General features: G+C 44.6%; 1 protein-coding gene across 19 annotated transcripts in view; it reads right to left on the reverse strand.

Moving 5' to 3' along the window:
• The window catches only part of LOC139563217 (neurofascin-like), a 156,354-nt gene that overhangs the window by 15,915 nt on the left and 125,088 nt on the right, over positions 1 to 15,351 (reverse strand). For 10 of the 19 annotated variants that reach the window (XM_071381691.1, XM_071381642.1, XM_071381701.1 and 7 more), the window contains 5 exons: positions 12,742 to 12,915; positions 10,173 to 10,211; positions 7,443 to 7,661; positions 6,620 to 6,748; positions 3,607 to 3,753 (listed from right to left, as the gene is read on the reverse strand). In XM_071381691.1, coding sequence (XP_071237792.1) covers positions 3,607 to 3,753; positions 6,620 to 6,748; positions 7,443 to 7,661; positions 10,173 to 10,211; positions 12,742 to 12,915 — 708 coding nt within the window. The remainder of the gene's footprint in view (positions 1 to 3,606; positions 3,754 to 6,619; positions 6,749 to 7,442; positions 7,662 to 10,172; positions 10,212 to 12,741; positions 12,916 to 15,351) is intronic. The other 9 variants (XM_071381788.1, XM_071381777.1, XM_071381770.1 and 6 more) reach the window with 7 other exon arrangements.

Raw genomic sequence — 15,351 nt, forward strand, 5'->3', positions numbered from 1 at the left:
ACCAGCTTCATGAGGTTGTCACCTGGAATGCATTTCAATTAACAGGTGAGCCTTGTTAAAAGTAAATTCATGCATTTGAGCCAATCAGTTGTGTTGTGACAAGGTAGGGCTGGTATACAGAAGTTAGCCCTATTGGTAAAAGACCAACTCCAAAGACTCTGAGGGGTCGTTGACCTGGTTTGCTAACTACCTCTCTCTCAAAGATTGCAGTGTATAAAGTCAGAACATCTGCTGTCTCAGCCACTGCCTGTCAACAAGGGAGTGTCCCAAGGCTCGATCCTAGGCCCCACTCTCTTCTCAATTTACATCAACAACATAGGTCAGGCAGTAGGAAGCTCTTTCATCCATTTATATGCAGATGATACAGTCTTATACTCAGCTGGCCCCTCCCGGGATTTTGTGTTAAACACTCTACAACAAATCTTTCTTAGTGTCCAACAAGCTTTCTCTGCTCTTAACCTTGTTCTGAACACCTCCAACACAAAGGTCATGTGGTTTGGTAAGAAGAATGCCCCTCTCCCCACGGGTGTGATTACTACCTCTGAGGGTTTAGAGCTTGAGATAGTCACCTCATACAAGTACTTGGGAGTATGGCTAGACGGTACACTGTCCTTCTCTTAGCACATATCAAAGCTGCAGGCTAAAGTTAAATCTAGACTTGGTTTCCTCTATCGTAATCTCTCCTCTTTCACCCCAGCTGCCAAACAAACTCTGATTCAAATGACCATCCTTCTCATGCTAAATTACGGAGACATAATTTATAGATTGGCAGGTAAGGGTGCTCTCGAGCGGCTAGATGTTCTTTACCATTGGGCCATCAGATTTGCCACCAATGTTCCTTATAGGACACATCACTGCACTCTATAATCCTCTGTAAACTGGTCATCTCTCTATACTTGTTGCAAGACCTACTGGTTGATGCTTATTTATAAAACCCTCTTAGGCCTCACTCCACCCTATCTGAGATATCTACTGCAGCCCGATCTTCCACATTCAACACTGCCAGTCACATTCTGTTAAAGGTCTCCAAAGCACACACATCCCTGGGTCGCTTGTTTTTTCAGTTTGCTGCATCTAGCGACTGGAACGAGCTGCAACAAACACTAAAACTGGACAGTTTTATCTCAATCTCTTCATTCAAAGACTCAATCATGGACACTCTTACAGACATTTTTGGCTGCTTTGCGTGATGTATTGTTATCTCTACCTTCTTGCCTTTTGTGCTGTTGTCTGTGCCCAATAATGTTTGTGCCATGTTTTGTGCTGCTACCATGTTGTGCTGCTTCCATGTTGTGTTGCTACCATGTTGTTGTCCTGTTGTGTTGCTACCATACTGTGTTGTCATGTATTGTTGCCTTAATATGTTGTTGTCTTAGGTCTCACTTTATGTTATGCTGTGCTGTCTCTCTTGTCATGATGTGTGTTTTGTCCTATATTTTTATTTAATTGCTTTTATCTTTAATCCCAGCCCCCGACCCCACAGGAGGCCTTTTACCTTTTGTAGGCAGACACTGTAAATAAGAATTTGTCTTATCTGACTTGCCTAGTTAAATAAAGGTTAAATAAAAAATAAAATAAATAAAAATAAATATTATGTCAAGAACAGCTCAAATAAGCAAAGAGAAACGACAGTCCATCAGTACTTTAAGACATGAAGGTCAATGTGGAACATTTCAAGAACTTTGAAAGTTTCAAGTGCAGTAGCGAAAACCATCAAGCGCTATGACGAAACTGGCTCTCATAAGGACCACCACAGAAAAGGAAGACCAAGAGTTACCTCTGCTGCAGAGGATAAGTTCATTAGAGTTAACTGCACCTCAGATTGCAGCTCATATAAATGTTTCACAGAGTTCAAGTAACAGACACATCTCAACATCAACTGTTCAGAGGAGAATCAGGCTTTCATGATCGAATTGCTACAAAGAAACCACTACTAAAGGACACCAGTAATAAGAAGAGACTTGCTTGGGCCAAGAAACATGAGCGATGGACATTAGACCAGTGGAAATCTGTCCTTTGCTCTGATGAGTCCAAATTTGAGATTTTTGGTTTCAACCACCGTGTCTTTGTGAGACGCAAAGTAGGTGAACGGATGGTCTCTGCAAGTGTGGTTTTCACTGTGAAGCATGGAGGAGGAGGTGTGGGGGTGCTTTGCTGGTGACACTGTCTGTGGTGTATTTAGAATTCAAGGCACACTTAACCAGCATGGCTACCACAGCATTCTGCAGCGATACGCTATCCCATCTGGTTTGCGCTTCGTGGGACAATCATTCGTTTTTCAACAGGAAAATGACGCAACACACCTCCAGGCTGTGTAAGGGCTATTTGACCAAGAATGAGATTGAGATGGTTTGGGATGAGTTGGACCGCAGAGTGAAGGAAAAGCCGCGAACAAGTGCTCAGCATATATGGGAACTCCTTCAAGACTGTTGGAAAAGCATTCCAGGTGAAGCTGGTTGAGAGAATGCCAAGAGTGTGCAAAGCTGTAATCAAGGCAAAGGTTGGCTACTTTGAAGAATCTCAAAAATAAAATACATTTTGATTTGTTTGAAACTTCATTGGTTACTACATAATTCCATATGTGTGATTTCATAGCTTTGATGTCTTCACTATTATTCTACAATGTAGAAATGAATGAGTAGGTGTGTCCAAACTTTCGACTGGTACTGTATATATATATATATGTACCAAATAAAGTATTTATCTTCATTTCCCCAAACCTTGAAAATAACAGTTGAAAATATAAAGTATATTTTGCATTTCAAATTTAATCAGAATATACACTACAATTATGTGTTGGGTCAATTTGTCGATATGAACACAAAACCTAGGTATTTTAACAGAAAGAACCTCAAATATTGAAAGCAACCAAAGACACTGTAGAGTATTATGATCTGAAATCGGTCTAAAATATAATTCTAGAACATTGAAATAAGCCAAACACAGTACGCTACTGATTGAAAAACACATCTGTAACAAAATGCAGACTTAAATATACCCCGACAATGACATGAATAGTTTATAATTACTAACCAACCAAGTGTGAAATTAGCTAAGTGAATTTGCTCAGAACAAAACAAAGATATGAGAAAAGTAAAGTATATGTCCAAGTTATAGACCCATTGTATGTATTAGCTTTCATTCATTACATTGCATTGGATTATTCTTACCACATCGAATACTCTCCTACGGCAAGTCAAGACATCACAAACAGTTAAATCGCTGATTCATGGCAGATATTTCCAGAAGTTCAGAACAGACAACTGAACGGAGACAAAGCAGTCACTTTACAATGCGTTTGAGTATTTGATTGATGGACGGGGAATTCATGGCAACACTTCAATACCAGCTCATGGAGCTATTTCAACTTCTAGCTTTCTTTCACTTGGCTGGAGCACCACATTGTTCTGACCCAACATACCTCATTGTTAGGGAACTGGGTCATCCATGTGGTCCCTGTAGCATGGGTGTTATCATGTCTCTGCATTAGCCTGCTATAGTCTCCTAGACTGGGCTGATGCAGACACAGACTGCCCCCAGGCTATCTGACCTGACCTGATCCGGGCCATGTTCCATCCCTCCTCAACTGGGCAGGTGGAGTCTCACCTGCGCTGGTCTCAAAGGTGACAACATTGCTGGAGATGCTGTGGTATTCGTTGGAGTACACCCTCAGGTGGTACTTGGCCCCTTCGATCAGTCCCGCCAGCTTAATGGGCGGCTGGTTCACAGGTACGCTTGACATACTGCCGTTGCCTTGGAGACACAAGAGAGGGCCAATCACACTCTGTTGTGGGGGCGTGGCCGGGCTACCGTGGTAACGACGCAAAGTGGAAGGGTACGACGCAGTGATACTACATGGGCAGGACTGATTTTTCCCCCTATGAGATGGTGGGCCAGTGGAGTGAATTGAGACTGACCCAATGCAACACACACACACCCTCTTACCTCCACTTATTGACAACCTTGTTGAGATTATTAGCTACATCTGTAAACCGATGTCTCGAATACGGATACATTTATATCTAATGGAATTTATAGAGACTGAAAGTGAATAGAAGAGCCGCAGCTCGGGGTTCCATGGCTTTTTCAGGATTCTTTTTGGTAAATGTTCTTCTCAGTGAGAGTGAAACCACATTTCTCACCTGGGGGATAATTCTCCTGAGAAAGCTAATCTAAAAAGGGGACATTTTCCGTTGGCGAGAGAGAAAAGAGTGTAAACGTAGGAAGCAGGTGTTCCTTCAGGCTACTATAATAATGTGGACATCAAAGTTTTACTAAACTCCCAGCTGAATTGCCAGCAGTAAATTGTATTACCCTGACTGGTGGAATTTAAATTCACCATTATGGAACACTCCGTATTGTGAAATAGAGCAGGAGGGTAGAAAAGCACTGTGTCACAATTACCCATAGCCCTCCACTCATCTCAATGGAAGAAACACCAATGGTGGAAAGGAACGCAGCATCTTTCCAAAGGTCATGACAACACCAAGCTGTGGGGGCATGGGTCAGTGATTGCTGGAGGAGCACGCAAACTGGTGACTTCATGCACCATGCTATGACATGACCTTTGACCCCATGAAAGGGTGAGACGAGATCATCATACAGCAATCAGCCAAAACCATTCCAAAGCTTGGTACATCCAATGCAGCCTCTGAAGCAACTAAACAAAACTGTAGAAAACTCAATTCAATCTTGACTAGGCCACAAAAAGACCTGAAGCCCTATGAAAATCAATAACTTGGAAGGAATGTCTGACTAATATAAAAACAGACTGCATTCCTTACATCAGTTAAAACATGAAGCTAAATCTACAAGTTGAATGTCTGAAAAATATATTTGCTATTTGACTCAGTGTACAGATGTAGGATCTTAATTTGAGCCAGTTTGCTACAGCATGAAAATAATCCTACACTACAGGAAATGTGAATTATAATTCATGGAAATTTTTTGTAGGGGTAGATACATTTTTCGTTAGGGCAACTCAAGTAATTTTAAAGTGAAAATTACAAACTTTAGAAGACGTTTGCATTTCCTGTTGTGCAGGAAAATTCTCAGCAACAAGAGTGATCAAATTAAGATCCTACATCTGTACAGCCTTGAGTCCAAAACATAGAAAGACAAAAGCAAACAGCCTGTAGCCCTCCCTTCCCAATCCCCCCCCCACCCCCCCCCCACCCCCCCCCCCCACTGACTCTAATGTTAAACAGCCAATGGAAAAGCCAAGCCTGACAACCAAACATACAGCCAGACAGACAGCCAGATGATGCAGGAGCTCGATACTGGGTAGTAGCTATGAAGGTTGCACACTGCACAGTTTGGGGAGTTAAGACATCATGATAACACTATGGACATGAACTATACAAAGCCACATTTCCAAAGAGAGAGATGGAAAGAGAGCAGTAGAGATAGGGAGAAAGTGGGGTATATTGTGTGTTACAAGTACAGTATGTCATTGATACAGTTTGGGAAAATAGAAAAGTGTGCACACGCTCGGCTTGTTTGAATATCACCTAACATTTCCTCCTCTGCAATCAGAATCATTTAACACATATACATATACTGCTATCACTGTGCTATAAGCCATCAGTATTGTAGGTAGCATATCAAGATTTGGGGAATGTTATTTTGAGTCTTTTTTAAGGAATGTTGTTAATTAAACAGTATATTTCCACCCAGTAAAATAACACATTCTCTCTCTCTCCCTCTCTCTCTCTCTCCCTCTCTCTCTTTCTTTCTGAAATTAACTTCTGTTTCAACTGGCAACAGAGAACCTACATGGGCACAATAAAATACAAATTTAACATAGCCTTTAGTAGGGATTTTTGAAAAAACAAAACCTCAAAAACCTGCAATCAAAGTGCAATAGAAACCAGAGGTGCTATACAATAACACATTAATTATTCAAATGGAAATGCCACAGAATATATTATACATTTCACCCACATCTACAGCTATGGGATGCTAGACAGATTCTAATCTGACTTCTATAGGTAACTGAACTCCGCTTTGCCGAGGCAAAATTAAATGAGAGCTGAGAGTTTCTTCTCAGAAATTGCCTTTCTGTGGAGATGAATAGAGATGAGAATGTTACCTTACTCGCCTCTGAATAAAAGCCTTGCTTCTCCACAAGAGTGAAGGGCTGTCATGAATTGGACTGGATTTTTTAACACCATTTGGTGTATTTTCCTGCCCCAAGAATGCCTCACCGTTCCCTTCAGAAAGCCCAGTGGGTTCTCTGCAGAGATACACTGTCTGAAGATGAACTTTACTATTGACATTTCTGCCCAGGATGGATTTTGAACTGTAGCTGTTTGATATGATCACACTTGGGTCAAATACATATGTCAAATCCTTTCAAATACTTGAGCTGGGCTTGATTCAGTTCCCCCTTTGCAATGGAAGCAATGAAATAGTCCCTAAATTGCAAACGCCAAGATTTATCAAGTGCACATATGTATTTGACCCATTTCTGAATATTACTGTCCCCAATAAGACCTAGGCTGAGGATCTTAAACTCTGGGTCTTTTCTTATTGTCCAGCCTCAGCTCTGACACAAACTCTGGTTCTTTTCTTACAGTCTAGCCTCAGCCTTGACACAAACTCTGGGTGTGGATCTTACTGTCCAGTGTGAACTCTAGCTGGAACTCGCTGCTGCCGGCCGGGAAGTTGTGGTTCCAGCTGACGTTAGCGTAGTTACTGTTAGGCTCCACCGTCAGGTTCCAGATCACCCTCCCAGGAGCCATGCCTACTAGAGGGCAGGGCGGGGTCAGGGGCGTGGCAAGGTGGAGCAGAGAGGGGTGTGTTACAACACCACACACGCAGGGTTGTAATCACACAATGGTTTTAGGGTTAGAGTTAGGGTTGCCCTATAAACAGTGGACTGGACCAATGTTATGTTTGAACACTTTTAATGTGTCAACGTTGACGTCAACACTTTTGGTGGTGTCCACTCCACAGTTAATGTATTAACACTGATGGAGGTGTCTTGAATTGTAATGGAGGTGCCCAGTAGTTAAGGTATCCACTGCACTGGGCAGAGTTATAACGGCCCACAAACACCCTCTAACTGTTAATATTACATGTTGGATTCTCACAGCCCGACCGAACAGTGTTGAGTTAATGGTTACGTTCCAATACATTAAAGTGACTTAATTTCATGTATCCTGTCTCCAAGGAGACATGACAAGGTAATGAAGTGGTATACTGGAATGCAGCCAGTTCCTCCAAATGCTTCCTTTCTGGTCAGGAGGGAGTAGCCAATAAAAATGCTTCAAAAGCTTATTAATGAATCCCTTGAATCTTGGGCAAGATATAAAAATAACACAATACACCTTTAAAAGTGCATCCATTGTAAATCTATTTAATCTATGCCATAGATGCCATAGAAGAAAACAACTCAACTAAAGGTCAACTAAAGGAAACAGTAGGCCTATTGTATGTACCCAACACATTCGTACGTGCTTGCTTGGTGCTGGTAACCAGCACAGGAGTGGTAGCAGTAGTCGCAGCAGTAGTGGTAGTAGTAGTAGTAGTAGTAGTAGTAGTGGTAGTAGTAGTGGTAGGGAGAGTAGTAGTTAAGGTAATAATGGTTGTAGTAGCAGCGGTAGTAGTGGGAGGAGGTGGAGGGAAAGTTGTAGACACGGACACATCTGTAGGCTCGACTACAGGGCAAGGGAAGAGAGCACATGGTTAAAGACAAAAGCAGGAAAATCACAGGTAAACACATTTACCAATAGAGACACAGAGAGAAAGTCAATGAACCAATGAGCAGAAAGGTGCTATGGAATTTCCCAGAACCAGCACTGTTGCGGAAATAAGGAAAAGGCAACTCTTTAATTAGCCAAAAGAGGTCAACAGAAATCTAATATTTATAGATTTTTTTATTTTAGGCATTAGAAGTTAAGATAATAAAATATGTTACATGTGTGGGTAAATGCATGTGTGGGTAAATGCAACAGAATACCCAGGATTGGGTATTCTTAAATCATTTAATTCATCCACACATCCCACATTGAGGGCCATAAAGTAGAATATCAGTGCCCCCAAGTGGCCAAATGCTGCTATGACTATCAATCCATCCCCATCCTTTCCCAAACCAACATAGGGCAGGTCTATTGGTTGTGTTTTTTTTAAATTGAATAAACAGGAAGTTATGGGAAATTCATACTTAGATACACTGCTATTACAAAGGAGACTTGCTTTCTTCTTACGTCATTTTGAGCAGAATCATCACATTATCTACGGTAAACATACAGGGGCCTATGCAGGCCATCATTTGTAGGACCTACAGTATGTAGGACCTTCTTCGTAGGACCTTATTACTTTTCCTTTTACCTTGCAGTTGATGAACATCTCCATTTGGAGAATCCCACTAGAGAGCAGTTGAACTCATATCCTTGTTGAACTGCACCCCTCCATCCTCCCCCCCTCATGCATACTCCCCCAAGTCAGCCATGACACACAGCATGCCAGAGAGAGCCAATCTTGAGAGAAGAAGAAGAGGAAGAGGCAAAGGCGGCGGCGAACTTGAACACATCAGTGCAAGCAGGTGCTCAAGAACCCCTGTTACCCAGGTAACACTAAAAAGCCAGCCAGAGATCACATTGGCCGCAAGCCATGTCAATCAAAAAGCTGTGCCAATCCCAGGGTGTTTCAGTCAAAAGGCATAAACCAGAAGCATTGCCCTTCAGAGGGGTTGAACCCCAAGCTCAGTGATCTCTTACCTCTGACTTCACCTTACACAGGGATCAGGGAGAAGAGGGGCAATGCTCACCAGCCAAGACATAAACACACATGGATGAGATGGATGCGTGACACTCTGAAAGCTGAAGCGCAAGCAGCAGTGAGCGAGCGAGCAAGTAAATGAGCAGCAGAGGACGTTTGATGATGGAGAATCATTCAAGCGAGAGCAGTGTAAGCTTGAAATCACCACCCATCCCCACCCCGGAGACGTGCTCCCATCTCAACATACAAACGACAAACGTAAGCAAGCCTCCCCCATCCTGCCCCCCAAACCCTCCACAGTGCATTCCACGTAACGAGGGTCAACCCCTTTGCCGACTCAGTCAGTACACAAGATCCAAGGCTTGTGACGGACAGGTAATTGTCATGATTCAAGTTGCAAGGTGCGCTATCAGGGATTGGAGCTGGGTGACAGGTCAAAGTTCAGACCTCAGAAATGGCAGGAAGTTGATACCGACTACAAGTTGATACCGACTACGCTACAGGTGATCCTGACCTGGACTACAGTACAGCCGAATTACACACTTCTTGGATATAACGGGATTTGCAACTGTTATACAAGTGCTATAAGAGTTATAAAAGTGGCTCAAATAGAACTAAAGGTTGGAGCAGAGACTATAATGTTAGTTGTTTCTACACTCATTCCTTTAAGGTGTGCATAAGAGAGTTATAAGTGTATAATACTGTAGGTTTTAATGTCAAATATGAACCTGAGAGTTCTGTGGGTTTGTTCAATCCCTGAAAGCACAGAGTGAAGCACAGACACAGTACACTGAAATATACAGATATAGACAGAGAGACAGACATGACAGACAAGATAGACAGACATACAGTTATACAGCTGGCAAAGAGGAAGCCAGTGTTTGGTAGAGTGCAGTTCAGTCCATTACAAATAACTTTCTGGTTACAGTCCAAATCTCTCTATTTAAGCTCTCTGTAAAATGTTCAGATGACAATGCCAGTCCTGAATATGGCTGCTCACTTGCTAATTGTTCTATTAATTCAATCTAGAATCTACTGACTTAAATATCTAATAGTAATTAATGTATACTTGATTTGACGAGAACTCATACGCATTCAAAATGAGTTTTCCTCAGGGTTTTACCCTTGACAGACCTCAAAGTTACCCCTCATTTGTTTTGTTTGTTAGCTACGGCGTAAGATTTGTCAACCCCTATTTAACCTCTATGGGTAGTTTCTCTCTAGGATAGAAGGTGTCTGGGTCTGTACCATTGTCATCAGTAGGGGGTGGTAGAAACCTATGATATGATGACGAGGCAAAGTGGTAAGGAAACGTAAAGATGACATGGTCATTAATTTGAACTGGACACCACTGCTGGAAAATGGACTGAGACAGAGTCGGAGAAGAATTATAGAAAATATACAGACAGACAAGCAGACAGACAGACGGGCTATGCATTTCCCATTACCTACACCCGAGTGGTCAGTACCTGAGCTGAAAAAGTCTTCTGTTAACACCCATGGAGAGAGACACACAGAGAGGAAGTTGAGAGGGAGGGGGAGAGGGGAAAGGGAGGGGGAGACAGGTAAGAGGGAGGAGGAGACAGGTGAAAGGGAGGGGAGACAGGTGAGAGGGAGGGGGAGACAGATGGAGACAGGCGGGAGGGAGGTGATGATGGGCGAGAGGGAGGTGGAGACAGGCGAGAAGGAGACAGGCGAGAGGGAGGTGGAGACAAGCAAGAGGGAGGTGAAGACAGGCAAGAGGGAGGTGGAGACAGGCGAGAAGGAGACAGGCGAGAGGGAGGTGGAGACAAGCAAGAGGGAGGTGAAGACAGGCAAGAGGGAGGTGGAGACAGGCGAGAAGGAGACAGGCGAGAGGGAGGTGGAGACAAGTGAGAGGGAGGTGGAGACAAGCGATAGGGAGTTGGAGACAGGCGAGAGGGAGGTGGAGACAAGTGAGAGGGAGGTGGAAACAGGCAAGCGGGAGGTGGAGACAGGCGAGAAGGAGACAGGCGAGAGGGAGGTGGAGACAAGCGAGAGGGAGGTGGAGACAGGTAAGAGGGAGGTGGAGACAGGCGAGCAGGAGACAGGGGAGAGGGAGGTGGAGACAAACGAGAGGGAAGTGGAGACAGGCGAGAGGGAAGTGGAGACAAGCGAGAGGGAGGTGGAAACAGGCGAGAGGGAGGTGGAAACAGGCAAGAGGGAGGTGGAGACAGGCGAGAGGGAGGTGGAGACAAGCGAGAGGGAGGTGGAAACAGGCGAGAGGGAAGTGGAGACAGGCGAGAGGGAGGGGTGATGTGAGAGGGAGATGGAGACAAGCGAGAGGGAGGTGGAGACAAGCGAGAGGGAGGTGGAGACAGGCGAGAGGGAGGTGAAGACAGGCGAGAGGGAGGGGGAGACAGGCGAGAGGGAGGGGGAGACAGGCGAGAGGGAGGGGGAGACAGGCGAGAGGGAGGGGGAGACAGGCGAGAGGGAGGGGGAGACAGGCGAGAGGGAGGTGGAGACAAGCGATAGGGAGTTGGAGACAGGCGAGAGGGAGGTGGAGACAAGTGAGAGGGAGGTGGAAACAGGCAAGAGGGAGGTGGAGACAGGTGAGAGGGAGGTGGAGACAAGCGAGAGGGAGGTGGAAACAGGCGAGATGGAAGTGGAGACAGGCGAGAGGGAGGGGTGATGTGAGAGGGAGGTGGAGACAAGCGAGAGGGAGGTGGAGACAAGCGAGAGGGAGGTGGAGACAGGCGAGAGGGAGGTGAAGACAGGCGAGAGGGAGTTGGAGACAAGCGATAGGGAGTTGGAGACAGGCGAGAGGGAGGTGGAGACAGGCGAGAGGGAGGTGGAGATAGGCGAGAGGGAGGGGTGAGGTGAGAGGGAGTGGGAGACAGACAGACAGAAGAGGGTGAGGCAGGTGAGAGACAACAAGTGGAGGAGGGAAAACAAGAGTGAGAATCTGAGAGGCGGAGACAGAAAGACAGCGTTAAAAGACACTACAGAAGATCAACCACAGGAGAGGAAGAGAGACAAAGGGAGAGAAACGAGGAGAGAAAGAGAACATTCTGACAAAAGAGCACAACGACAGACAGGAGACATGCCAAGAAGGAGAACACTGGGTGATTCTGCATTTATCGCTACTAACACCAGTGTGTGTGTGTGTGTGTGTGTGTGTGTGTGTGTGTGTGTGTGTGTGTGTGTGTGTGTGTGTACGTGCACCCGTGCTCACCGTAACCCATTGACCACTACTGCACACACTGTGTGCGAGTGTGAATGTGTTACATATGTTGAATGGGTGCCAGTGTCACAAAGACTTATGTGTTTGCTGCCGAGCTGCAGTAGGATGGAGTCACTGAGCTTTACAAGCCTTTTCTGTTGGCCTCACTTGACACACTCTACCGTGTCAACTAGCTGCACAGACACAGTAACAAACATCTAACCCAGTTTCCACACATAACTAAGACTTAAAATACCAACTTATTTTCTTTTTTTTAGCACACATTTCTGTGTCTACATAGTGTAGATGGTTTATCTTTTTCATTCAGTCTTTGTGAAATGTGTCATCCTAAACAGTGAATTAATAAAAATCTGTGTAGATCTGTTCTGGTTATCTGTTTTATGTCTTCTCAACAATAACCTGTTAATCCTACATTACCCAGCGTACCACATTACTGAAGAATTAAAACGAACACGTGCCCCAGGAAAGACTTGACCATGCAAGCTGGTGACATACTGCATATCAAAAAACTGCCTTACACCACTTACCTGAAGTAAACAAAACGTGTTTGTGTGTAACAGCGTAAAAAGTCAGAGTTGACTGTGTGTGTGTGTGTGTGTGTGTGTGTGTGTGGTGTGTGTGTGTGTGTGTGCGTGTGTAAGAATGGTATTGAGTAAGAGAAGTTTGTTTGTATGAGTAAGGATTTATGTGTGTATGTGTGTGTAAGTGTGTGTGTGTGTGTGTGTGCGCATGAGCATGTGTGTATGTGTGTATGAGTAAGGATTGAGGTGTGTGTGTGTGTGTGTGTTTGTGCTGTGTAGGCAGTGTGGACTTACCCTCATTGGTGAAGTGTGGAGACTCCTCAGCGTAGACCTCCCCTGCTCCCACCTGTGTGAGGGCCGCCAGGTAGAACTTATAGCGGACGGCTCGTTCGGGTAGGCGGAGTGTGTACGCTGTCACGTTAGGTAGGAAACTCTTCATCTGCATAAGGCCGACACGCGACCCGTTCACTACAAGAACACACACAGTCAGTCAGCTGGTCAGGTAACAGTCATGCTGCTACTGTAAAAACAATGAACTGTCTATCATCGCGACGTTCATATCTACATACCATTATCTCTCGTCATAAGGTTATCTCTAATATGAGCTTGGAATTGTATATGATTATACAACAGTTGGGTCTAATCCTGAATGCTGATTGGTTAAAAGCGCATTCTAGCCGGTGTCTATTCCACAAGTTACCACTATGACGATAAAATGCTTATTTACTCTGTTCCATCTGACTGCGCAATCCACTGTCTCATCAGCCCAGCTATGCAATTTATAAACTTGATCTCGACTATAAAAATCACCTAGACATTATCTCCCATTTCTTTTAGACTAACACTTGGTTTTCAACAGCGGAGATTTGTGTAAACCGTGATTGTCTCTCAGACATTTGCAACATTGTTTCAATATTCAAATTCGATCTCCAACTGTCCCATAGTAATGAACGTGTCGGGGTCGGGAGTCGGGACGAGAGAGAGAGAGGGAGGCAGTCAACGTTTCTTAGCCAGTCGAAATCATGAATCAGCTGGATACATACAAAGAAACTGAAAAAAGGTCTCACTAAAGTGCAGCTAGTGTTTGGAAGCCGGTGTTTGGACTACTGGTACCATATCCCACAAACACCGGCTTCTCGGGCATTATTATAACAAAAATACTAAATGATTTAACTTTTATTTAACTAGGCAAGTCAGTTAAGAACAACTTCTTATTTACAATGATGGCCGACAGGACCATTATCACTTATTTCACATCAAATCGTATTTGTCACATGCGCCGAATACAACAGGTATAGACAGACCTTACAGTGAAATGCTTACTTACAAGCCCTTAACCAACAATGGAGATTAAGAAAAAATAAGCGTTAAGTCAAAAATAGATCATATAAAAAATTGTAATAATTAAAGAGCAGCAGTAAAATAACAGACGCGAGGCTATACGGAGTCAATGTGCATGGGCACGGGTTAGTCAAGGTAATTTAGGTAATATGTACATGTAGGTAGAGTTAAAGTGACTATGCATAGATAATAAACAGAGTAGCAGCAACATAAACGGGGGGCAATGCAAATAGTCTGGGTATCCATTTTGATTAGCTGGTCAGGAGACTTATGGCTTTGTCGTGCCCTCTTCACGGCTGTGTTGGTGTGTTTGGACCATGATAGTTTGTTGGTGATGTGGAAACCAAGGAAGTTGAAGCTCTCAACCTGCTCCACTACAGCCCCGAACGATGAGAATGGGGGTGTGCTCAGTCCTCCTTTTCCTGTAGTCCACAATCATCTCCTTTGTCTTGATCACGTTGAGGGAGAGGTTGTTATCCTGGCACCACACGACCTCCTCCCTATAGGCTGTCTCACCGTTGTCGGTAATCAGGCCTACCATTGTTGTGTCGTCAGCAAACTTAATGATGGTGTTGGAGTTGTGCCTGGGCATGCAGTCATGAATGAACAGGGAGCACAGGAGTGGACTGAGCACGCACCCGAGGGGCCACCGTGTTGAGGATCAGTGTGGCGTATGTGTTGCTACCTACCCTTACCACCTGGGGCAGACTGTCAGGAAGTCCAGGATCCAGTTGCAGAGGGAGGTGTTTAGTCCCAGGTTCCTTAGCTTAGTGATGAGCTTTGAGGGTACTATGGTGTTGAATGCTGAGCTGTTGTCAATGAATAGCATTCTCATATAGGTGTTCCTTTTGTTCAGGTGGGAAAGGGCAGTGTGGAGTGCAATAGAGATGGCACCATCTGTGGATCTGTTTGGGCGGTATGCAAATTGGAGTGGGTCTAGGGTTTCTCGGATAATGGTGTTGATGTGAGCCATGACCAGCCATTCAAAGCACACCATGGCTACAGATGTGAGTGCTACAGGTCGGTAGTCATTTAGGCAGGTTACCTTAGTGTTCTTGGGCACAGGGACTATGGTGGTCTGCTTGAAACATGTAGGTATTACAGACTCAGTCAGGGTTGAAAATGTCAGTGAAGACACTTGCCAGTTGGCCAGTGCATGATCGGAGTACAAGTCCTGGTAATCCGTCTGACCCTGCGGTCTTATGAATGTTGACCTGTTTAAAGGTCTTACATCGGCTACGGAGAGCGTGATCACACAGTCGTCCAGAACAGCTGATGCTCTCATGCATGCTTCAGTGTTGCTTTCCTCGAAGCGAGCATAGAAGTAATTTAGCTCATCTTGTAGGCTCGTGTCACTGGGCAGCTCGCGGCTGTGCTTCCCTTTGCAGTCTGTAATAGTTTGCAAACCCTGCCACATCCGACGATCGTCGGAGTCGGTGTAGTATGATTAAATCATAGTCCTGTATTAACGCTTTGCCTGTTTGATGATTCGTCGGAGTGCATAGAGGGATTTCTTATAAGCTTCCAGGTTAGAGTTCCGCTCTTTGAAAGCGGCAGCTCTAC

Source organism: Salvelinus alpinus, chromosome 2 (genome assembly GCF_045679555.1).
Source record: "Salvelinus alpinus chromosome 2, SLU_Salpinus.1, whole genome shotgun sequence".
In the NCBI taxonomy this organism is placed as follows: Eukaryota; Metazoa; Chordata; class Actinopteri; order Salmoniformes; family Salmonidae; genus Salvelinus; species Salvelinus alpinus.